We start from the raw sequence: 26301 nt of genomic DNA on the forward strand, positions 1-26301 counted from the left end.
TTAAAAGCTTTAAACGGTATCTAAAAACAATAGTAATTGAGTGTGTCACCATGACCCAGTAAAGTAACTTAAAAATTATTATCACATGTGTCAGTCTTGCAGGCTGTGGCGAATGGGCTGCTTGGCAATCAGAATTCCTGCTTGACAGGTGAAACACTTGGGCTATGTTTACACTACTCGGCTTTTAGTGACATGGCTGTGTCGCTACAGCCGTGCTGCTACAAGTCACGCAATGTAGCCGGTGTTGGCTCTCCTGCCAACAAACAACTTCCACCCCCAATAAGGCGCATTTGTTCACCCAGGCACATGTCACAGCAAAATTTGTGTCTTTCAGAGGTGTTCTTTTTAGACAAACGTTTTGTCATTCAATTGGCAGCGTAGATGTAGCCAGAGTGTGATAGGTGGGACAATATTTAACAGCAAATTAACATTACCCTTTTGATTGTACACAACATCTTGGCAAAACACAAAAGTAACCTACCAACATGTGCTTATGCATACAGTCATATCCACATGACTAGAGAGAAAGAATTAGCATAGACAGTACTATTAATGAAACAGAGAATAAATGCAATCACTATCCCTCTGCCATGGCATTAGGTTCCACAGTATTTCCCTCCTGCCCCCAAGTAAGGAATTTCAGATGTGTTTAATTTACTCCATTTTAGGTTTTCAATGTAGGTGATGAAGCATTTGAGATCCTTCTCAAAGTCGGCTTTGCTTTTTGGAGTAAAAGATGAGCTCCTAATCAGCCTATGATGTAATTTTAAAAAAACCTTTTACTCCTGCAGAGATGAACGCAAAGTTGGGATTTTTTTTGCCAAGAGCAAAAGCTAACGTCTTGGCAAGGAGGAAGTCATGACAGAAATTTTGCTAGGACACACGGCCTCCACACAGCCACATACTTACAAAGGGAGAAATATGGGCCAGTGCTCTGAATAAAAGGACTAATGTGGTAGCTGACTTCCGAATAGAATTCTCAGTCACTGGGGGACCCTGAGCTAACCGTTTGGTTTGGCTGTGCTTTAGGATCCCAGCTGTAAAATGGGTATACGACTATTTACCTCCCTCATACAGGTTTTGGAGGACTTAAGAGTTTGGAAAGTACTTCAAGATCATTGGATGAAAGATTATGTAGGAGAGTCAAGTATTCTTAAGGTATCCAGACTCGGGGGATAAGATTTGTTGGTTGTCTCCTGTTCGAGAACTAAAAGAGGGAGCTCATGCCATTTTTGAGGGTCCCACAAACGTCTGGGCTTTTCATAGTGACCAAGTGATGGACTTTTGTCAAGAAAATAGATACTGAGAATCTTGAGATTGCCCACCAGGCAATATGAATGGATGTGACAGAGGGGATCTTGGGGCTGGGCAGCAGGAACGCCTGCATTCTGATCTTCTGTCTGTGTGGATCTGAGCAAGTGCTAAACATTGTGTGCCTCAGCTTCCTGCTCTGTAAAATGGAGATAATTACTTACGTAGTCCATAGACATCTGTGGAACTTAGTTAAAGCATGTAAATCTCTATGTACAGGCTAGGTGTTATTAAAATTGAAACTCAAAATTTGACCTGCTATTTGACTGTGTGGATAAGTTTAATCTTAGCGTTGCCAAGCCAGGTTTTATTGCTATTGGACTTGCTTTTCTAAACTGACTAGTGATTTTGGAAGTCTCAATTTTAGAGTGCTTGCCTTGAAGAGATACAATTTTAATAGAGTCGCTGCTCGCCGCTGACTGAAAATCAGGCACCTTATAAAGTGCCCCAAGTGGGACAACGAAAAATGACACACCCAACATCTTATCCTTTTGCCATAGGCTTTTACATTTAAAGCTTGCAGAGGTGATTAGAAGATTCTGAGACAGAGCAAACTTTAAAATCAGGCAAGAGGGGTCAGATAAATGACTTTTACTGTTAAAGGGGCATAGTTAGAGTCATTCAAAATGTTATACAAAATATATGCAGATTGTAAACTAGTAGGACAGCAGCCACATCTCCTATGAAGTTATGTACAGAGGCGGCAATTTGCACATTCAGAAATGACTTCATTTCCTTACGTGTAACACCTCAGACCACTAAAATTGAAAGAAATTTGCAGCTCTTGTTTACTTGTTAGTAAAGAAAGAGAAAAGGTTAGACATGAATTTAGAAAGCAAGGTGTAAGTAGGAAGCGACTGCATTTCTGAGGTTTATACACCTCACATCACTGCCCGTCGAGATAGAGCAATCTAGATTGGGCGTTCTAAGTACAACTATACCCAGAATAACCTCTTCAGTTCTGGACAAATTACCAAAAAACGGCAGGGGGATCAGAGAAACACAATGAAGATGATGAGAATACCCCTACATATACACTATGAGCCAAAGGTGTGATTTCCCAACTTGCATGCCCATACTTATGGTAGTTCCATTTGATCTAGAGCGAATATAAATAATAGTGGTACCGTGCTATCCACCTGCGGTACCCATTAGTTTCAGGAGTGTTTCACGGCCACTGCCCATGCGACCCTACTATCTGTACTCGCATAAGCTCTCATCAAGATATTGGGAGAACATGTACACAAGTGGAGGAATCACACCCCTAGCCTGTAGTTTAGATGTAGCCTAAGAAATGGAGGGACTGAGCTCATAAGAGAAAAGGCTAGGTTACGTGATTAAGAAGAGTGAGTCAACATATTAACCTACAAAAGCATGTAAACCCCAAATGGAAGAGAAATTGTTTAAGGAGGCTACAAGGGTTAAACTAGAACTAATGGCACAAAAATAAAGGGGAAAATTTACACTTTGCCATCACGAGATTTGTCCTGGGGTACAATCTATTAAACTGTATAATAGCATCACTGCACAAAACACTGAAAACTGTTCTGGGTGGTGGTGGTTGTTTTCAACAACATACAGACAGGGAGAGACTATCTAACCTTACAGTTCCACTTCAACTCTAATGTGCCGTAATCTCCACTCCTCGTGACATAATTACCCAGCCATACTTGCACCTTTGTAGGATTCAGTACATAGTCAATGGCCTGGATTTTGCAGATTCATTACAAACCAATTGCCATCTAAGCCATTCCCTGAAGGAAGGGATGTCCTGTCATGTGGCATCCATAACAAAATTCACTTTGTTTCCCTTTGTGCGCCAGTATCAGAGGGGTAGCCGTGTTAGTCTGGATCTGTAAGAAGCGACAGAGTCCTGTGGTACCTTATAGACTAACAGAAGTATTGGAGCATAAGCTTCATGGGTGAATAGCATGCGTCTGACGAACTGGGTATTAACCCACAAAAACTTATGCTCCAATACTTCAGTTAGTCTATAAGGTGCCACAGGACTCTTTGTTGCTTCTTACTGCCAGTGATGGCACAAAGCACAGAGTTGCTTCCTATATGCCCATTTGTGAAAAAGCTCTATTTAGAGCTTTAAAAGGAGACATTTTCCACTTATCACGTATCAAAATGGATATGGGTTAAAATCAAGGTCTTAATGTTTTAGTTGATGTACAGATTCATTCCCCTTCAGCACTCACTGTTTTTCATGGCTAAACTATTTTCTCTGCAGAGTATCTCATATTAACTTCCTACGGTAAGAATGTGCAAATCGCTTTTCTATAGCATGACATAATTGGCACTGGCTGATCTGTTCAAGTCTTTGAAGTCCCAAACTTACTGTGGCTTTCCAAAAGCGGTGCATGTCAGCTCAAGTGGCTCCCCTTCTCTCGTTAGACCTTGCAGTGGGTAATTCTGTAAAACCCGCACTTGAGGTTTATCTGCATGACAAAAAAACAAAACCAAACTGTTTGACAAATTATCTCATTGAGCAGAATCAGATTTGTATGCACCCACAGAGGAAAGTCTGGCATCAGTACTCCTACCCTTGCCCATTCATACCATTCATCTAATCAGTAAATAGATTCAGTATTTTCACAAATTAAATTGACTAATAACTCCAAAATGTGAATCACAGATAAGAGCATTTCACACTAAGTGCAGCACCACCGTTTCCTGGAAAATGCATTTTGTGACATTGAAGTTTATCTCTGAACTCACTCAACGTAAAGGAACTCATTTGCCTTCATGCGGAGGTGAAACCAGAGATAATTGTGGTGCTCAGAATTGATGCATTGTATCATGTGTCATATTACTGTATGACAATACTTTGTGCCACTGTATATTAATATTTTCGGCTCTGCTGGAGGCACTTGTGCAAAAGACAAAAATCGTAACTGCTGCTGCCTTTGTTTGAACAATGCCAGGTTCTTGCTAGTCCAAAGGAAATTTGTGTACGTCTCAAAATAAACACAGGGGACTAAAACGTTTACACCAAAGGACACAGCTCAGAAATCCTTCAGAAAGGCCCTGCAGGAAAAAGGACACAGTCCGCAATTAATAAGAAATTCATTGCCTTCAACAGCTGAAACAGATTAAAAATGCAATCTCAACTGTAGCTAAAATGTTATGAACGCAAAAATCAATTCAATACCACAAATGCCAGTAAGCCACATATATTTTTTAGAAAGTTACTCAGCTGTAAGAAACAGGGGAGGGCAGCAACTCAGTATGCATGAAGGTCGAAACAATTCAAACGTTTTTATTTTGTTTGAGAATCTCTACTGCCGATACTATTGGCTTGTTGCCTTTTACTAACAGCGTTTAACTCATTAACATGCTTCATATGGAATAGTGGAAATAAAAAAAAATCCATGGCTGGGTTTAACAATTTCAACTCTCATAATTTTCAGTAATGGAATAAAGTACACTAGTAAATCCTCTCCTGAGATAGCTACACAATAAATACTTTTTTAATAAATGAATCTCCGTCTCAAAGATCTTTCTTGCGACTAGGAAACCATAAAAGACTGTTTAAAAAATATCATTGTGCTGGTTTACCAGGTCACAGTAAGTGTTTGCAACATTTTAGAGATACAAAATGATCATATACTGGCTAGTATAAAATATTTACACACTTGAAAACACCAACTGACCTTCTAGTTACATGGTTTAATTTGTGGCAGCTGCAAAGTAAATCTTTAAGAGTAACTGATACATATATTCTAGATAGTCTTATCAATCATTCATTATTGTTATCATGACAAATCTTTAGGCTGAAATTTTTATGATGAATTTATGGTCTCCAATAACTATGTATCAGCTATTAAACATTATATTTAAACATGTCGAGTAGAGTCCTGGGTGGATGCAAAATTTGTATCCGTATCCAATCTGCAAAAATGGTCCGCGGATCTAACTCAGATATCGACAGATTGCAGGGCTCTAATGCCAAGTTCCTAGAATTCTGTAATTAATGAGACCTGCAGTAGTACATTCTGGGGCAGTTACTGCATGCCTCAGATAGCAATAGACTGCATAAGGCCAACAACAGATGGACATTTACTACCTACGTACAACAAAACTGCCCTGAAATGCGAATCTTGGCGCTTCTTTATATCATTATACAGTGGGATTTCTACATGAAAACAAAGACGAGTCGTTAGAGCCACACCTACACCACAGTAGTACAGAACTGGTAGTCTATTAGTTATAGCAATCTAAAGCTGTTTCCTAATACACTTACAACTTTTCCAGTGGCTTTAAAAAGAAAAAAACCCACCCAAGTAATTTTATAAGGAATCTTTATAAAACTGAATTCATTCAAAAGCTTAAACACCAGCCATCTAAAGGACTCACTGCTACAGCAACCAATTTGAAAACCAACCAACCAACCTTACTACAAGCCATTCTGGATTTGACAAGATTTCTTTAAAAGCACTCAAGTAGCGTGTCTATAAAATACATGAAAAGTAGCCTTTAAAGAGGCCAGGATGAGACTTGCTCCTACTCTCTTGTTGGTAGATTAGTTTATGCCAGCCTGACCAAGCACAATGTTCTGTGTTCTTTAAGTCAACCGAAGAAATGAAAAGTGCTGTACATAGAGATCACTTGTCAATAACTCTTCGTGTCCAGGCCAGCAATGGTGTTCTCTGAATAGGGTGCCTATCTGCCCAAGTGCCAAAGATCAAAGTCTATAACGCCTGTGATGCTGACAATCCTGACATGCAAGTCCTAAAGCTATCTCCACTTCTCACCTCTTTACATAGAGACACGCTGCTTCCTGCCTCCAGGTGTGCTGGAACAATTTGTATAGTGGGCGTGTTGAAAGCCACTGAACCGAACTGTAAACCCTGTATTTGATGGAAACCACTTCAAGCCAGGGGGTGCAGCAGCACCCCTAGTTCCAGCATCTATGCCTGCCTAGCTCTAATACTAACTGTTGCAAAAAATGGATTCGGTATTTCTTCTTTCCAAAGAGCATACACTGAGCATACACATTGTTTAAAGAGCAAGTCTCTTTCAGAGGAGACCCTGAAAGGAATGGTGTTACTGACCATCTGAACGTACACAGAGGATACCAGGACTTTCCTCATGAGGTCAAGATTTTGTACTAGAGTCCTCAGCTAGAAATGCCCATCCATGCTATGCAGCAGTTGACTGTCACTCTATCCATCCCAAAACTGACGACCTTTCAGCAGGGCTGTATGCAAAACAGACGGTCCCATGGGCAAGTTGACAATCTTGTGCTTAATACCTATTTTGAAATGGTGGTGCTTAATTCATGTTTTAAGTTTATACAACGCTTTTTCATCTCCAACTCTTCCCAAAGCACTTCTTAGGCTGTACAAACTGTAGGCCTGCCTTGTTTAGAGACCACCCTTAAATAATAACCTCACCTGAAAACCACATGCAAGGTGGGGGAACAACAAAGGATACAAGCTGCAGCTTCTACTGAAGATATATGTGCATGTCAAACTGTTTTAAATGGACTGAGCTTTAGCAAAAGGGGTGCCAGCTACAGGTATGGTGAGAGACCAGTGCTGTGCACACAACCAGTACAGCAAAATGAGCTATAGAGCAAGATTCCTTCCTCTTCATCCTCCCACATGCCCCTGAGCTGGAGACAGCCCTTCCTGTGGAAGCAGAATAGCAGGTCAAGCCTCTGTGGCTCGTTTGCTGTTCAGACTCAGCAGTCAACGAAGATGTAAACTGTGGCCAATGGACGCTAAAAGCAATTGACATTTTTAATAAGAGTAAAATGCTTAACTGCAAATTTTGTTTTCTTGCTGAACCCCAAATAGGAGACAGAGTGTGATCACACTCAGACAGCACCTTAGAAATACAATCAGCGCATAGAGAATGGGGAAGTGCTGTGCAGTACATTTAATTTTAGTGGCCGTGTACAGTAATTTCACTGTCTACAAGAGTGATCACAAGCGGCAGTGAGAGAGAAAATTGCATTATGCTCAAAGTCCCAACAATGCTCTTTGGGGCTGTGTCAATCATACCAGATTTGATTCTTCACACTCTAATAGCTCGTGGCTCTTCAAGAATTTCAGCGTAAGTGATATGGGGCATACAACAGCTGCCCCTGCAGGACCATCCACTTTCAATACACACTGATTGTGTTGGACCAGAGCCATTAATAATACAACAACATTATGTGAAATGTTTTTTAAACTCAAGAGAGCTTTTGCATAACTCAGCCCACTTCTGACTTTTCCTACCTGGAAAAAACAACAAATGAATGATCCTCATGGCTTATACAGCCCATCAGACTGAAGATTTTCTTTGCACATTGCTGCCTTCAAAATCAACCAAATGAACAAACAGGCTGTTTAAAACACACTAAAATTCATGGTGTGTATATATGAACAGACAGATCAAGAAAATATATCAATGGGCCGCTTTCAGTAACACCTAGCACTCTAGTCTATTACATTCATTCAAGAGAGCAGATATATAGGTATACCTGCAGCATCTCTGCTGCTGCACAAGCCATGTCAACATTTCCAGAAGACAACTACCTCTGTGTAAATACGAAAGCTTGTCTGTGTCTCTTACCAACAGAAGTTGGTAAAATAAAGATATTACCTCACCCACCTTTTCTCTAATATCCTGGGACTATCATAGCTACAGCACTGCATACAACATTTCCAGTATAAGCTAAAGGAGTTTATAACCCAAGTTGGGCACGCATGGACCGGAGACAAACTTACATTGGTGCTGAGAAAATGAGACTTTATCTAGCTCTACATGTTCAATAATATAGCATTAAATATTTTGTTTCTTGATTTCAAGTATGAAAAGCTTTTTAAATGCTAAATCTTTTGCCAGCTGAGAAAATTAGGAAACTGAATCTTCTAATAACTCAATTAAAATTATCTTGCTTAAGTTTTGAGTTTTTAAAGTCTTAATATATTAAAATCTATTTTCTGATCGTGTTAATCCTAGTTTTAATCTCTCTGCTGATCTAGGAGACACTGTTTCCTCAGAAGAAAATATTTTCAGCTGAAGTAAAAATTCCTGTCTACCTTCCTTTATGTTAGTTTAAAAATCATGCAAGATGTACTTCACAATACTCCTTCCAATAGCCTTTGAGACTTGTGAAAGTTTTATATGTATTCTCATCTCCTTAATCTATGGTTTTTGACCTGTGTTTTTACTTTAATAGGCATGATATATTGTCTAAATTAATACCAACAAGGAAATGCTCATACAGCTTTGATATTCACCAGTTTCTAAATCAGACTGCATATATTAACTCCAGAAAAAGGAAAATTAGTCAGAAAAAATATTTAAGTTAGAGGGGGAAAATGTCTATTTAATTATAAGAACACAACTTTTGAGTTAAAAAGGGTAAAAATGCAAACAGAAAAAGCAATAAATTCAGTTGGCATTTTAATATGAAGCTTTGCAGATGCAATTAGTGCATAAATCTAGACTATAGATTAAGACCTGGGGATAGGCCCTCAAGGAATGTATTTTTCAAAAATGTCAGAAGCATCAATATTTGTATATTGGCTACTATGTACATGTAAGTGTCATCTTCATCCTAAAAGCAGCTGTGTCCTCTTACCAGGGGATTATATTTCATAGTGGAATGGGTAGGGACTTAAGAGTCTAATAGGTCCTTCAACCTCAGCTTTTATCATCTTAGCAGCATACATCTGTATCAATGTTATGGTCCATATAATGGTTGAATAGCAACATGGGTTTAGAAAACAAAAAACTAACAGATCGATAGACCTCATTTTTAAACTAACAGTTAAATGGATGACTGACACACAGTGTGTCTAAAGGAGCCCTTCTGATCTCAAAATAAACTTTTAAAAAGTCATCCCTGAAACAAAGATTATGCAAGCATTTAACTTGTAAAAGTAAAGAAATATTAAAGTTAAGATGCACTAGTTTTCTTATTCCCCTTGTGCCTTTTCTTACTCTTTTTTACACGACATCCCTTCATTATATAGTGTCTAACCTTTAGTCTGAATGTTCAGCTTACGTGTTGCCACCTAGATGTTATTGAGATTAGTTTTGTTATTTAATATATAGCATGCTGCTCTTGTTAAACAGCCAGTTACACTATTAGAGGCACTTCTCCTCAGATGGTGAACTCTGCAACCTATGCCACCAATTATATCTGCTGCTTTAGTCGAACTTGACATAACAGAAGTACAGCCACCAAAAATCATAGGCATATACAAAAAAATGGTTAATTATCTGGTTTCTGGGGGCGATATGTAGCAAAATGGTTTATTTTTCATTTAAAAAAGTACAAGGCTTTGGTCTAAGTCAGACTGACCAGAAGAGGCCTCTGAACTCAAAGATTTTGTGTAGAATTATTTCCCATTTTAAACATATAACTGCACACTGCTGCTGTATGTTTGCCGAGCCTCACAGTCAAACTATCAAACCCAGGCCCTACTGTACGTTCTTCATTCTCAACAACATTCCTCTGAGAAAACCTTATTAATGAGCTTGCAAACGAGCACACAACTGGGAAATGTCACAAACAAGAGCAACTAATGCCCCAGAAAATCAAATAACTCAACACTTGGCTGACTGTGGTGCCTTTCATATTTATAATAAAAAAACGTAAGTCTCAGATTCTGAAGGGGTCAACACCTCACTGAGCAAAACAACTCATTTATTTATGTTCAGAAATCTCCAGATGATAAATTACATTGATGTTAATCACTTCACTGCATACTATGCAATTAATATCTGTACTCACCAGAAACAAAGATTACTGAAAGTATGAAAGCATACATATATGGCTGATTTTTAGCATAATTGGGTACGATGAATTCTCCTGGCATAACAAGCGGTCACAACTGTTTCCATGGGTATATATTTTTATAAACATGCATGTAGACATAAAAATCTATGTTCAGTTAATTAGAATTTGAACCCACAAGAGAAAAAATACAGAGTTAAGGCTTATACTTTGTCATCCATTTCCAGTGCTATAACAAGCAAAGAAAAAGTACCACAAAGACTGAAGATTAATCTTTAACACATTTTTCTGGGGGTTATTTTCTCATTTCAACTCCTTAATGATCATTTAATGTATTTTGTTGCTGTTTCCTTTCTAAAAATTATATGCAACACAAACACCCATCCACCCCTCGTGCAATAATGAATTCTGAAAGAGACAGCTACTCAAGAACCATTACAGATGTCTGAACTAAGACCATGCAGCATATTGTATCAATCCATTGCAGTTATATGTTTGCTAGTGTGACTATTAATCAAGCATGGAAGAGTTATTGTTACTCAACACAGCTGCCATTTGTCAAACTCAGTTTTGCTTTTAAAAACATTATTAAGACATTATGGCCTGCTTGTCTGCAGAGATTTCATTTCAATAATATCTCCTACATTCACATAACAGCATTTATCTCAAAAGTTCAGAAAGGACCAGACTTTCCCACCCTTTACTCACAATGCTATTAGGTTACTTCATGAGTAGGATGAGCTACTACTCAACATAAGAGTGGCGAAAACTAAGCTCCGAGTTCATTTATTTGAGAACTTGCAGCTCACTTAATTACTTTGCACGCTTCACAGTACAGTAGTAAAGTGATTGCAGTCTTTTTCTATTAAGTCTCTCTCATAGCAGACATCATAATGGCCCTATTAATCCAAAAGAGGGAGGAGAGTCCTACTGTGCTAGCTATCCTTATCACATACAATACAATAAAAGACTCTGCTTGTCCCTAAGAGTTTACAGTCTCAGAACATGACAAAATGCTTACAAAATAAGCAGAGGACCAGGTAACAATAGAACAATCACATTAAACATAATGAGCAACAGCCTTACTAAGTCTTTGCAATGAAAAGGTGTAAGACCCCATTGTGCGTGGGGTCATTATGGGGCTGGTGGAATAGTGAGACAGATTCCTGAGGTTCTACTGCACACCCAAAGGGCTTGGAAAACACCAGAAGTCCATGTTTTTTTCTGCAACTCTGCATGAGTAGGCTTACCAGCAGGGGAGTGAAGGATAAGCACTTCGCTGCCTACTGATACCACAGTGGAACATTGAGAGAGCAGAATATTATCACAATGGAATTTGGCTAGAGCACTAACCTTATTCTAATGAAAAGTGCCCTGGAATTATTGATAGTAACCACGAGCAGTTAGGACATCTTGTAAGTGGACTGAGACATCAACTCTACTTCCTGCATCACTTGAGGCTGTGCCTTCCCTGACACAAATGTCTCCCTCTCCATCCCTACCCTCAAGTGAGATAACAGATGCTGGTTCAGTACCTTATCATAAAATCCTAGTGGAGACAAGGCATCTGAATTTTTTACCCTGACATAGGCCTAATTTACCCTACAGTAAAACTCCACTTGTCTCCACTGTTTTGCTTTCACAGCTAACACAGCTGCACACACGCCTTTCTCATCAGTGAAGTCAGAGCCTAAGATGGAATCCATTGTCCCTTAGAGCACCGACTCTCCACCCCGGCCTATTGTAAGAGATATAGAGAGCACTCAGCCCGAGGGAGTACGGCTGAGAGCCATTTAAAAAAGTTAGCTCTTAGGAGTGGTTGGTAAATGAAAGAGACGCTGAAATCTTTAAACTTTTTGAACTGTAACACACAAGAAAACATACAAATGAATTTTTTATAAAACTCATTGTAACAGGTCACTTTGCAGGCTGACATCTTGTATCTCAATTTCCAGCAGAATTATTTCCTTTTCTTAAGGGCTGAAAATATATTTCTAATGGAACAGATATATATTTCAAGGTTTCAAAAGCACCTGCATGAATTAGAAGCAGAAGTGCTATTGACCTTCAAAGAGACTCGAACTCCTACATCACCAAGGAGCTTTTGAAAATACTACCTTTTAGGGTCCAAATTTTTAAAAGGGAAATTTTACTCTGGCTATTTTATAGTGGTAATTTACACCATCTGAGGGGACAATAGGAGGAACTTGTTTATTGGGGAAAAGTACTTGGACTTTTCTGCAATCACTTGGCTTCTTTTGATGGCTACCCTGGACTAATCTTCTCTTTGATCATTTGCATTTGCACCATGCACATGTTGGTTTATCTAAGGTGAGATTTCTTTTTCAAGAGCATGACAGAAAAAACATTACCACAGCTGCTATTAACTGTGTAGGGAATAACCCAAGTACATTTTTCTTGGAAAATTACTATGAAATATGTAGGAGAATATCTGAAACTACTACTTCTGTTTCAAGACTACCCTTCATAAGGCCAAGATTATGCTGAGTTCATTCAGCCTTTGCTCTCTTTTGTAGGTTTTGTTTTGATTTGTTTAGTAGGATGACAACCATTTCCTCTCCCCTACATTCCAAGCTTTACGGTTTATGTTGTGTTTTTTGTGTTCGTTTTGCAACTAGCCTTATGGTGTACCTGCATATTCTGAACTTGAAACCAACAAATATTAGTTCATAAGCTTTGAAAGCTGGATCCATCACTTGAAAGTTGCCTGCTAATACTTTCTTTTCTTTCCTTTTCATACAGCACCTTTCTTTCTTAAGTCTGACAGAGTAGGAGCACTGGGGTATACGACACCTTGGGAAAATGGTCTACTCTGGCTCCCCATATAGTGTCAGTAGCTGACATTCCAAAGACATGGACATGGCGTGCTGCATGGAAGGGTAAGTTCAGGCCAGCACTGTGCAACAATAAATGCAATCACTTCTTTTTTAAAAGCAACCAACCCCTTTCAAATTATGCCTCCCTGGGCTCAGCAACACAACTATGTAAACACATGTTTTGACACAGCACTATGTGCAAATGTTAATTGCCACTTGCTTGGAGATTCGGTATACTGTAAAGCTGGAGGTAACAAAGTGGTCAGCTGAAGTGCATGAAACAGCAATCTGGAGGGCTACTTTGCTCTGATTGCAAACCCCAGGTCTAAAAACCTATTGAGAATGTGACAATTATGCCTGATTTTAGGAGTATAATTTCTTTAAAAGGCTGGCCCTGCATCAGAGGATCTGATCTACACTTCAGTCAGAGAAGACAAGTGGATTTTCCTCCACCTTATGTATCTCCTCTTTGGGTAATGGGCAAAAAAAGCACTGAAATGCATGCATCATTCACACTAAGGAGAAACTAGCTTTTATATCACACTTCCCCCTCTGGAGATCTCAAAGGGCTTTACTGAGGAAGGTTAGTATTATTCCCATTTTAGAGACAAGAAAACTGATTCACAGAGAGGAACGTGGAAGTAGGTGAATGCTCCAGCTGCCTCTTCACTGTTGCCTGGAGCTAGTGTGAATCTGATCTATTAAAAAAAGGTCACCAAGTGATTGTAGCTTATTCCTACATGTAGTAGCTTTGAGACTCAGGAGACAGAAGCCCGCAGTGCCAGGTCTCCCCCCAACACTACAGAGGTCCAGGCTGGCACTCCCATACGGTTCTATGGCATGGTCTGTGCCAAGCCAGAAGAGTAGCCTGCAGGACCCAGAGCTGATATGGCTGCACTGCGGATTCTTTTTGCTGCTCAGCCTCCCCAATATCAGCAGCCCCTATCTTCTGATCCCTACTTCTGCCATCAGATCATACTGGCTCCCTTCTCTTCCAGGGGTCTATATACAGAATTCCCAGTGGTCTATAAACAAAACTGCCCGGAATCCCCTTAGAGGGGCGCTGCCAGAGTTTTGATCCCATCAATTCCTTCCTTACTTCCTCCCTAGACCTGCAGTCAATCCTCTGACCATATTGTCTTCAAAAACAAAGTTGGGAAAAAATAGATAGGAGGCTGGCTCTAGAGATAAGAGCTGAGCTACAGAACCTTTCAGCCCTTGGACTCCAGCTTAGATCCAAAATAGGCTGGTACTGACTGGAAGCCCTTTCCATGTGATGGATCTTTGGTGGCTTTTGTATTCATTCAGATTGAATACACGGACCAAACGGTGTTAGCATAATCCAGTCACTGTCCAACATTAAACAGTGTTAATCAAGGTTCAGGGTTTGAAATACAGAGACCTCGGCCTGCTTAGCCCCATGGAGGAAACACCATTAAAAGGAAAAAAAAGGCAAAAATGTTAAAGCATTTAAAATGTCAGGTATTAAATAAGGCTTTCATTTTAACCACATCCCTTGTTCCATCCCCTTCCCTTTAGCTGGAGAGAAATTTTTAGAAGGAAAAATAAAATTCCTTGTTTGACAGTCTCTTAGGCCTGGTCTACACTGGGGGGAGATCGATCTAAGATTCACCTCTTCAGCTATGAGAATAGAGTAGCTGAAGTTGACGCATCTTAGATCGACTTAGAATCATTTACTTTGCACCCTTGTGGCGCAGGATCAATGGCTGCCGCTCCCCCGTCAACTTTGCTTCCACCTCTCACTGAGCTGGAGTTCAGCAGTCGACGGGAGAGCGATCGCGTCTATACTACAGGTGATAAATCAATCCCCGATAGATCGATTGCTACCCGCTGCTCCAGCGGGTAGCGCAGACGCACCCTCAGTCTATGTCTACACTAGCAAGTTTTCAATGGCAAAGCTGTACCGATGCAGCTGCACCCCTGTAAGATCTCCCGCGTAGCCACTCTTTGCTGACAGGAGAGATCTCTCCCATTGACATAATTAAACCACCTGCAATGAATGGCTGTAGCTGTGTCGGCGGGACCCCGAGCAACTTAAGTTTGGCTGACATAAGGGGAAATGTAGACGTGGCCTTAGATGGTATCAAAGGTGGTAAAGAACTCTCCTTCTGGGGAAAAGAGAAAAAAAAAGTTAGTGGAGATGAGTTTGAGCTGTTACAATGTCTGATTCTCTTTCATCCAGGTGGTGTTTGGGAGTCAGCTGGAACCAGTGGGGTTGGTCATGACATCTAGGTCCCTCTCTCCGGTCCCGTCAAATCAGGATATCTTTCAGAATTGGGATGACAAAGGCCCAGGGTCCCAAGCAACGGTGTGGGTGGCTGTTATGAGGGTGAAGCTCACTTTAGTAGCCAATTTTTCTCCCCAAAATCTTTTTGAGGACCTGCAAAAGAAGCAATAGGCAGAATCCCCACCACCACCAATTAGGCCTAGTTTCCAACACACCAATTCTGGTTCACAGATTTCTGGTTCCATCCTTTTCTCAGGTACCAGGCATGATCTTAACACAGTGCTTGAGTTACACTAGTAGGCCTTCTGTCTGAACTAATTCAGCCTCCATCTTACTTTTGCTTCTTCTCGCATCCACATTTGTTCTTTGTGTTATTGTGATCTCTTATAAACCTGCATATATTTTTCAAAGATGAGCTCACAATTAGGGTACACTTGTAGGCCCACTTATCACAACATAGCTTAGACATGAGTATAATTCAGTGTCCTCTGACTATATAGATCTTCATTACCAAACCCACAACAGGTTTAGAAGACGGGCCAGGAATTGACACATCATGGAGACCGAACTCCCCTCAACACCCAGAGAGGGCTGACACAGATTGAGAGAGAGAGAGAGAGACTGAGACTGTTAGGACACTTACTGTGCAGCTCCCTGGGTTGCTTGTTCGTTTTGTGGATCAAAAAGCAATGATCGTTGGCAGAGCTATTTGTCTAGTGCCTTTCACAAGCTCCAGGTTAATTTCAGATTGTGAAGACAAACATGCTAGTTAACAAGACCATTTCACATTGTTTCCCCATCCTCTTGCAGAAAGCTCTGCATTAAGTGCATTCCAACAAACTTGTGGTAAGCACTGACTAACACCTCTCCTTCCCCAAGAGACACCCAAAGGCAGGCCTAAAATTAGCGATAAGTGGAAAAAAATGCCCTTCGCAACAGATAAAACCAATATAGTGGTTTTGGATGTCCCCCAAGACCTTCAGATAACCACAGGTGTAAATGTACTTTGTCATTATTCTGTGTAGTGCCTTTTACAAGCTGCAACCAAAAGGATTCAGAAAAGAGATTTATTTTCTCTTTCATACACAAATGTAGAAGGAACCCTACTTCACACGCTGTTAAAAAGACTGACCCATTTCTACTGCACCAAAAGGTAGGCATTACACAGAAATATCCATAGGAAAACCTTAAACTACTCATCTGACCCCCTTATAAACAAGTTTAAAAGAAAAAAAATGAATTTTCCTGTATCATCTGAGAGATGGGATTTTCTTCCCCGTTATGTAGTTGATCAAGCCTCACAAAGGTGCTAATGTATTATTAAAGCTAATGGAGCTCTACAACAAATGTTAATGGACATTAAGTTTGCATAAATGAATTACACATTAGCACAGTCACAAGAAATCTAGTATCTGCCAATTTAGGTAGTTTCTGATCATTTTTGTTTTCTCTATTATAGGGACATTACTTCATGCTAGTTTCAGCGATATGAAAATTGTAAGCAGAATGCTCTTAATGAAGCTACATAATGAAATAGATGAAACATTAACAACTCTCCACTCCCTTTATATAATGTTACGGTTGAGATGAACCTACAAAAGAAAGAAATTTGAGTCATCTTAGCATCTCACCACTTTGGGGTGACTGCGTCAGCTCAAGAGAACAGCAATGTCAGGTTTGTTTGCATTTCTGATTTCAAAAGTCATATTCTGATAACATGACACAGTGATGCTGACATGACTGTGTTCTGTGTCACAAATATAAACATGAGCCACCTCTGCTGTTGATGCCCTAAGGGTATTTTCAGAAATCATTTTTTTTCTATTTAGGTACATGACTCATGTAATGTGTATAAATGGCAGTTCATAGAGAACTAAGTGAAATGTCCCACCTAGCTTTTATCCTGAAAGTAGTCAGCAGCATTAAACCCTAAGATTAGCTTGCTTTAGCAGGCTGCTTTTACTTGACCTTTACCTTAAAGATTCCCCTATTTTTAAACATTTTTCTGCAGCTCTAATTTAGAAAGGAACTACTGTACTATACTTCCCATTATATGCATTATGAAAGTCTCTCTTGCATCCCAGCATGTCTCTCTCAGTTCATTTACCAATGGAGAACTGCAGTAAGTTACTTTAAATGGAGCTTGGCAGCGATGCTAACTTTTAAAGAAATACATGCATTGTTAAAAAAGTTAGGAATTAAAATTAAAATTAAACTGCTGTGACATAATTACAAGGCCTAGCTATTAACCCTTCAAGGTGCTAAATCTGGGTAAAGCAAGTTATTCTATTTGGAGAGAATAAAACTAGGAATTAGGCATCACAGCAAAACTGCAAGGAGAAGTCATTGTTTAAGCCATTAAACAATACTCAACACTTTTATTTCTACATTTATAAACCCTATCTGCACTGTAATAAAACCTAATTACATAATTAATGGTTCTGAACTTCTGTTTAAATGAGAAACATTCTATGTTAGAAGAATAGAAAGCTCTGGTACTCACATATTACTTCTAGGTAGCGCTGGGTCTGTAAGTCTTTGACAGCGGGGTGATCTACCAGACAGATGACAGGGACACCATCGTCCTCGCGCCCCACGGTCAGCAAAAGCTGACTAGTCACAGTGAACATATCAGACCATTGCTCCACTTCAGATTTGCCTGCCAGACAGATGAGGGAAAGAGCACAGAGTAATCACAGAACAGCATATTCATGACAACATCACATTGTCATCATCTCGCTGGCGTCACCATGGTAGACAAAAGAAGTGCTGGGAAGAATGTGCCCTTAAATTTCCAACTGTCATCTCTATAGCATTGACTGCTAAGGGCAAGGAAGAGTACACGTGGGTAATGCTATCCCTCCTACCAAAGTCATTAAAACTTTAAATACACAGTGCACTGTCATAAGGATTAAAAATGCCAGGATGCTTACAGCGAAACTGATTTAAGAGCTTGCGGTTTTTTTTGGAAAGCATCCTGGAATTCAGATGCTATGGAGATGAAAACCCATCATCAGCTATTAGGAGGGAAAGAGAGTAAATGGATTAACATAATTAAAAATAGTAATTCAAATATTTAAACAGTGGCACTGCTGAAGATCCATTGAAAATATCATAGCAGTTGGTTGGAGTGAAGAACTTCCAGAACAAGCACAGAACAGGAAAGAGGCGGCTCATGGTTAAGTAACAAAAACTAATGAGGTTTTCCATGAACTCAGCACATACTAGCTGACCAGAAACCACTGCCTCTTTTAAATGAGCTTATCAGCTGCACTTTTTATGGTTCAAATCATGGAGATAAAATGGGTAAGAGGGAAACCTACAAATGACACCTCCCCTTCAAGCCCACAAAACAGGTCCTGTGGATAATACATAGGTAAAACACATTGACAGCTGTTAAAAACAACAACCTGTTATGTTTAGAGGAAAGACTGCATAAATAAAAAGGATCCTGGTTCTCTCTCCATTTGAGTCCGTATAAAATCAAGAACAAAGAAAACTATTTCAGTTTCCCTATTTCTGTTTTTGAAAACCCCACTGTGCCAAAGAATCAGCAGGGTGATTTGGTATTTCAAGAAGCGACTACTTGCTCGGCAGTCTTCAAAGATACAGGACTGCTGGAATTCAATTGCTGAAGGGAGAAAGCTTAATAAAGGAGCTGGACAGGTCAAGCACAAGTGGTCAAATACTGTTGTCCTGGAGCTCTACAGAAAGCAAAAGAAACCAAGGAGGAGGCTATTTGAAGATCCATGCATCATTCAGATGACAACAGGTGCCGGAAAGCAGTTGGTTCTATGGGATGTTACATGTGGCAGCAGCTTTGCCATCCACTATTACCAGCATAAGTTCAGTATGTGTCATTGTGCTAAGCGAGAGAAGGGATATACGTCCTCTGTCAGAAGGACTTTATCCTGTCCTTGCAGAGGGTTAGATTTGCAGGGCTGTATCTGACTTCTGTAAGGATCTGTTATTATCTCAGATGGGACAAAACCAGAGGTGATGCCGTGTGCACGCAGACTTAAACAGCACATCATATGCAATCCATGTTGTGACTTATCTGTACAAATTTCACGAGCACTAGACTTTACAGAGTAGAAGAAATATATTTTTATACGAATATCTACACAATCCCACATGAAGAATTGAGCTAGATATAGAAGTGCACTGAAATGCTTTTACACCCCAGTTGATGCAATCACACTGACCCCGAATTCAGGGCAAAGAGCTACCTTCCCTGCACACATTAAGGGATCACTACGGACATCAGCAGCTGAAGAGCAAATCCAGAACTCTGAACTCTGATTCTGGCAGATAACTAAAGGACAAAAACAGGTGTAAAGTCCCTTATTGTTAAGATGCGTTTGTCATTTAAGTCTGCCCATATATTTTGCCACTGACATGGCGTCTGAAACAGCTTGAGCTATTTAAAAAAAACCAAAACCCAAGTGTTTCTATTCTCTGTCACCACAATGTTATATTTAGAAGGTATAAAATGTAACCACTTCAGTTATCTATAAAATGATGCTCATCTAGAAGATAAATCTACCCATTAGCTCCTTGTTTCCTTTGAACCATCTGATTGTGGTGGCTGGTCTGCTGGCCATGGCAGTGCAGTTCAGTTCAATCTCCTCTCCTTCAGTGGCAATGTCTTTCTGGATATCAATCACCAAATTGCGTGGTGGGACTAAAATCAAAAATATAAATCAGAACATGGTCAGTACATTTTTATCTTTAACTGGTGTAGAACCAAGAACTCAGGAACAAATTACTCGATGTTACATAAGAATGGCCATACTGGGTCAGACCAAAGATCCATCCAGCCCAGTATCCTGTCTACCGACAGCGGCCAATGCTAGGTGCCCCAGAGGAAGTGACCCTAACGGGTAATAATCAAGTGATCTCTCTCCTGCCATCCATCTCCATCCTCTGACAAACAGAGGGTAGGGACACCATTCCTTACCCATCCTGGCTAATAGCCATTAATGGACTTAACCTCCATGAATTTACCCAGTTCTCTTTTAAACGCTATTATAGTCCTAGCCTTCACAACCTCCTCAGGCAAGGAGTTCCACAGGCTGACTGTGTGCTGTGTGAAGAAGAACTTCCTTTTATTTGTTTTAAACCTGACAGCTGGATTCTTTTTGGGTAAACTACGCACCCAGATTTATCAGATCCCTTAATTTATCAAATTATTATTTGTACTATTGTCCCTTAACACACAGTTCCTAATAGTTATGTTACATGTTTTCAGCCCAGCTTTGAGCTTCATCAACTAGTGCTTATTAAATTCTCATTTTCTATAGTCCCTCCCAGCTAAATACGGTCCCCTGTAAATTGTCTGCTCTCTTTCAAGCTACGTGGGTGTGATACTACACAAAGAATACAGCTTGCATTCATATAAATTTTACAGTCAGTCACGAGAAGGGAAACAAACAGAAAAAGGATTACATTTAAAGGTACCATAACTACCTACAGTTTTAGCTCCCTAAAGGTAAAAAACTTTTTTCATCTGCTCTTCAGTTTCAAGCCTCTGGCTCAAGATGTGGAACATGACCAACAAAGATCAAATACATTTAGGTTCTTTGAAAAAGCCACCAAGCCTGGGACCAGAATAAAATGCCACTGCCTCCAATTGCCAATGCATCTCCCATCAAAATAAACCAAAAGGCAAATGGAATCCCAGATTTGATGAAAAGATGAGAAACAAGTTTGGATCTTTACAAAGATAATTGCTTCAGATTGCAATTACTGCAAGCTGAGAGGTTTCCTCTCTTTAAGGCAAGTACCCTCTAGAGACAACACTACTGTGAGCTACAAAGCCAGAGGGCTGTAATCATCATCAGTGATAAACAATCCAATGCTATTTAGGAACAGTAATACCCAAGGGAGACCACCACCACCACAGTAGCATGCGACCCATAGACAGGATAAAAACAAGTTTAAAATTCTGGAAAAGATGAAAAAGACAGTAAGGAGGGAAACATGAATATATCACCCAATACACATAATTCCATCCTTATTAGGCCTTTAAGTAAAGAATTTAAACTGATATTTTCAAAGATAAATCAACATTTTTTGTTCTCATCACTATGATTAAGCAATTGTATGGTTGAAATACGACTCATGCATTTGCAAGCTCATGAAGAACAAATGTATAAATACCTTCCAGATGATCGAAGGACTAATTAGTCAGTCACTTGGAGCTTTTCTCCAAGATGAGTAAAACAGAACATATATTTCAGTTTTTCATATGTTCTAATCCATTGTGAATGAATAAATACATATAGTGTCACAGAAGACATCAAAATACATGGCAAGAGAGGAAAACATTAAAAAAATTACAAAGAAAAGGTAGCAGGCAGCCACTGATGGCTCCTTCACTGCAGCAGTGGTGAGAGACACCTAGAAAGGTTTCTCTGCTTTCCCAAGAGACTGTCATTGAAAATGTGACTGGAAAGCATAATGTTAAAGCTACTACTAAGCGTAACATCAACACATGGAAATATAGGTACTATTTACTTCCCACGTACAAGATTCCATCATAAAGTGCTAGAAAGGAGGACCAAGGAAATGCTCTGACTTATTTTCTTTTTATGAGAACATTTAATCAAGAGAACAAGGTTTAGCCTAGTGTTTTGAGCACCTGAGATCCCGGTTCCCAACCCTGAGTGACAGCCGCTCTCTGCTCTTGAGCAACTGAATACGCTTATGCCCTTGTTTCCCACTCCATGAAAGGAGGGCTAGGAGCACACTCACATGCATACACACCCCCAATATGCCAAGAACTGACTCAAATAGATGCTCAGGGCCTTACAGATACATCAGGTATACACACAGCTGCAATTTCTCTAAAACAGCCCTGGAACACAAGCAACAAAAACTGGTGTATTCTGAATCTTCAAGTGCAACTTTCTTAATGAGAACAACTAAATTGCTTTTCTAGCCTGCTACAGAAGACACAAAATACTTGTTTCTAGGCCCATTAAACAGGTACCACTGCTTCTGATGCATCTTGTAGCAATGAGTGAATGTACATTAACTAACTCAACACATTTAAACATACACCAATAGGAGGGAAACTGAAGGGGACAAAAACATCCTATTCAGCTGAACATCAGAAAACTGAAGTACAACTTGAAGGCTGTAGATAAACCTGAGATTCATACTAGGGCAGACTGTAAACATTAAGACAGAACAGAATCTCATTAAATATGAGAAAAACAACCCAACTCACAACCAATCAGTGAGTGAGATCTTACATTAAGATCTTCCACTGCGATTCAGGTTCTCTTATTAACAGAAGCTTAAAAGTCAGCACTAATCTTTGGACATGGCTGTAATAATATTAGCTACTATTATCTGTAACTGTATTACCCTTATAACTGTATCGTCTTGCATCTGTATCATTGTCTTGCAAACCATGAGAAATAGGATGAAAAACAGGAGAATTCGGTAGATTACATTTTCACCAAGACAATTCTGAGTAGAAAAAGTGAACTGCAACACTCCAAAATGGATAATTCCTAAGCAAGTGAGCACACACAAAATGTCAGATGAAAGATTTCAAGTTCTTTATACATACAAACTAATATATAAAATAGTGGCTATTAAATCAGCCCACACAAAAGTTTACAGAAATCCCACATTTTGCATTATAATTATGCTTAAAGTTTTTGCTTAAACATCAAGCAATTAACAAACATGCATCGGTATAAGCATCTTGAAGCACATTAAGAGGCTTAACAACTGCGTAATGTACACAGTACTTTCCTTAAAGAGCACCACAGACAACGAACAAGACTTTATTCTTCATTTATTATTGGGATGCTGGCAGACCAGGTGCCAGTTTATGCCACTGTCCCCACACCTCAACTGGGCACAGAACCTTTGATCAGAGATTTTTGGTAGCAATGCCTGTTTTGCCCTATAGATCCTTGTGCTCCATACTAATGATATGTAGGACTGCGTGAGCGAACCATCTTCAGTTCCTTCTCCACAACAAAGTCCCACAGAGGAAACTCCAAAGCAGAAAGGAAGTAGGGGAGGTAGAGAAGCGCCCATAGGGGGACATCTCTCAAAGAATTCCAATTACTGGACTCCTTCAACTAGCATCCCTGTGGGTGCTCCACCTCAGGTGACTTCCGAGCAATATCTTCATCATGAGGAGGGAGCTTCAAAGTAGAGTCCAACACCGAAGACAAGACCGCATTCCCTAGGGCAGCATCTTATCTAGAAGAATGACCCATCACATCGAGTTTGGAAAAGGTACATGTTGAAGTCCAAATTGCAGCCTTGCAGATCCCAACAATGGGAACATGTTTAAACACCATCATAGACCCTGACAGAAATCTAGTGGAATGGGATAACACCTTGGGAGGAGCGTGTGTATCAGCAAATTAACAACAATGAATAATACATCCAGATATCCACATGGACAGACGGTGGTTCCCTTGAACAGATCAGCAATTGAACTACCTGGGGGACTAACTAAATGAATTGGTTCTCTCCTTTGTATTGAGGTCAAAGTGGCCTTTATTACGTTGAGCTAGAGCTAGAGACCTAACCTGTGGGACACGGACAGTGATGAGTTTATGGCAGAGACCTTGAGTAACCAATCATCAAGGCATGGAAAAACCATTGTCTCCCAATAAACAAAAGGTAGTTGGTGACCACTGCCAAAACTTTCAAGAATACTTTTGGAGCAGAGAAAAGGTTGACTAAAAGTATCCAGTATTGGATGTGATCTTGACTGACCAGAACCCAAAATAATTTCTTGTGAAAAGGACAAACTGTGGCATGAAAGTAGAACCTCCTGAAAGTTGCGGGCTGAAACCCAACCCCCATGGATCCATTGGTGGAATTACAGCTGCAAAAATCACCATTCTGCATATTTGTATTTTCAGAAAGTTGTTCAGGAGTCAGATCTAGAACTGGTCTCCACCCTTCATTCTTTTTTGGGACCCGAAGTCATCGATGATTCACCTGTGGTCTCAGTAAGAAGAGTTTCAGTCCATCAAAGGGGCAGTCCTCAATAACCCTTTGAAACTCTCTAGGTAACCACGAAACGGGAGCCAGGATGCCCAATGTACTGTGCCTCCCACTGAGAAGGAACAAGCTGCAGGGTCAGCTGCAGCGAGGGAGACTTGTAAAGATGTTCTAGTCACTAGCTGACCTTCAGCTATGGCAGCGTGGAACTGCTCGTGATGTTCTGCTGGAAGGTGTTTAATAAATCTGCTGAATTTGGAATAAATGGTGTGCCTATTTAGCCATAAGAGCTTGGTAATTTGCAATTCTAAACTCTGGGGTTGCAGACGAATGGTGCTGTCTGCCACGTTCACCACTTCAACAGCCAGGGAATTAGGCAAAGGATTCAAAAATAAATATTCACAGTTCTTGGCTGGGAAAGAATACTTCTTATCAGAATGTTTGCACATGGGCAATACCATTGCTGGGGTCTGCCAGATGGTCTTGGCAGGATTCAGGAGGGCCTCATTTATGGGCATGACCACTTGAGCAGAAAGTGGCATTTGCAAAATGTCCAAGTGCTTGTGCTGTGACTCTCAAACCTCCTCCAGGGGAACATGCAATGAATCTGCAACATGTTATGCTAGCTCCTGAAACTGTTTGAAGCCAGAGAAGGTGGAGGGGGCATAACAGCTTCAGTGTGGGAAAGATGCAATGATAGTTTGAAGAGTACCCTCCTTGTCTGCTTTGGTCTTTCGCTCCTCAAAGGTTTCCTCCTGCAGTTGAAGTAGTAGATGAGGAACAAATGAAATATGAGCCTGCCTACCCCAGTGGTCCCAACAAGAAAGGTTAGGAGCTAGTAAGAATTGCTCTTGGTAGGCAGACCAAGGGTCCCAATATGGCCACTGAGAGGAACCATAATTAATATACCCCTAATTTTAGACAAATACTTAAATCTTATTCCTTCCCTTTTTCTCCTCATTGAATGAAAAGAATCTAGGACCATGATCCCCGCCCTCCTGCTGAAGTGTGACACACACAGATATACTCTGCTACCCTAAAGATGAAAGGCATGGGGTCTAGAAAAGTTTGTGAGGATAGTATGCAGGATTACTAAAGCCAACTGACTGCCTTCTCCTTGTGTTTACCATTCCCCAGACTGTGGGGTGGGCAGACATTCACTCCAAGTCAGTAACAGTGTCAGACTTACTCCAAAACGTCACATTAGGAATTCATATGTTTACACTCAGCCAATGCAGTGATTCATCCTCATGCAGCCTCAGCAAGGCAGTTATTGTCCCACCCTTCCAAATGGAGATACTGACCAAGGAAATTTAAGTGAGTCAGTGACAGGCAGAACCAGACTTAGAATTCAGGGGTGTCTGGCTCCTAAACCTTTACTTATCTCACGAAACGGAAATGTTGCAGAAAAAAACAAACCTCTGGCTTCTCCACTACAGACAGGATGTTACTTAGAAAGAGGAGCATGGAGAGTGATTACAAAGAAATTCTGTTGGATAGAGGCACACAGCCAGTCTCCTCCTCACTTAGCTAACACAACTAGTAGCTAACAGCTATGACGTTTGATGCGGCAAATGGCTCACTAGAAAATGTAGGTTGATCTTTGCTAGTCACCTTCAAAATCTTGAGATTGCCGTTTCAAGTCCCAGACTCAATAGATCCATAAAGGCAGCTGGTCATTAGTGTAAGAGCTCTTTGGGATAAAAAAAAAATGTTAATTTTTAGTGAAATCTCAGAGTGGGTGTGGCTCTATAAGGCAAGTTTTAAGAATTGATTCAGTTTTAGCAACTTTTGGTGGCTGTAATTGCTATAAAATAGTTTCCAAAAAAAAAAAAAGTGCTGATTCCCTTTCCCCTCCCCGTCATGCTTGGACCCTCCTCGTAACTGAAGAGTTAGAGTTTAGTGCTCAGCACTTACCAAGCACAGTCATAGTGGCATAAATTTCCTGTGGGGGATCGGTGTAGAGCTGGCAGAAGTATCTTCCTTCATCAGAAACTGAGACATTTGTCAACGACACTCTGAGTTCACTGTTAGAGAAATTCACTAACTGAAACCTGCTGTCCTTCAAAGCTGTGGAACAAACAGATCATTAGCGATTGTGATGAACAAGACAGATACTACATTTCCTCCCACAAAAACACGGCAAAGCCAGAAAGAGTAGTAACGGTGCCCAA

At 40.2% G+C, this 26301-nt stretch overlaps 1 protein-coding gene across 7 annotated transcripts in view; it reads right to left on the reverse strand.

The window, feature by feature from the left end:
• Window positions 1-26301, reverse strand: part of CADM1 (cell adhesion molecule 1) — a 291229-nt gene that overhangs the window by 49040 nt on the left and 215888 nt on the right. For all 7 annotated transcript variants that reach the window (XM_030538269.1, XM_030538274.1, XM_030538273.1 and 4 more), the window contains exons 3-6: window positions 26045-26197; window positions 19689-19826; window positions 17646-17801; window positions 3656-3755 (exon numbers count right to left, since the gene is read on the reverse strand). In XM_030538269.1, the coding sequence (XP_030394129.1) occupies window positions 3656-3755; window positions 17646-17801; window positions 19689-19826; window positions 26045-26197 (547 nt within the window). The remainder of the gene's footprint in view (window positions 1-3655; window positions 3756-17645; window positions 17802-19688; window positions 19827-26044; window positions 26198-26301) is intronic.

The sequence above is a fragment of the Gopherus evgoodei genome, chromosome 19 (assembly GCF_007399415.2).
Source record: "Gopherus evgoodei ecotype Sinaloan lineage chromosome 19, rGopEvg1_v1.p, whole genome shotgun sequence".
NCBI classification, from domain to species: domain Eukaryota; kingdom Metazoa; phylum Chordata; order Testudines; family Testudinidae; genus Gopherus; species Gopherus evgoodei.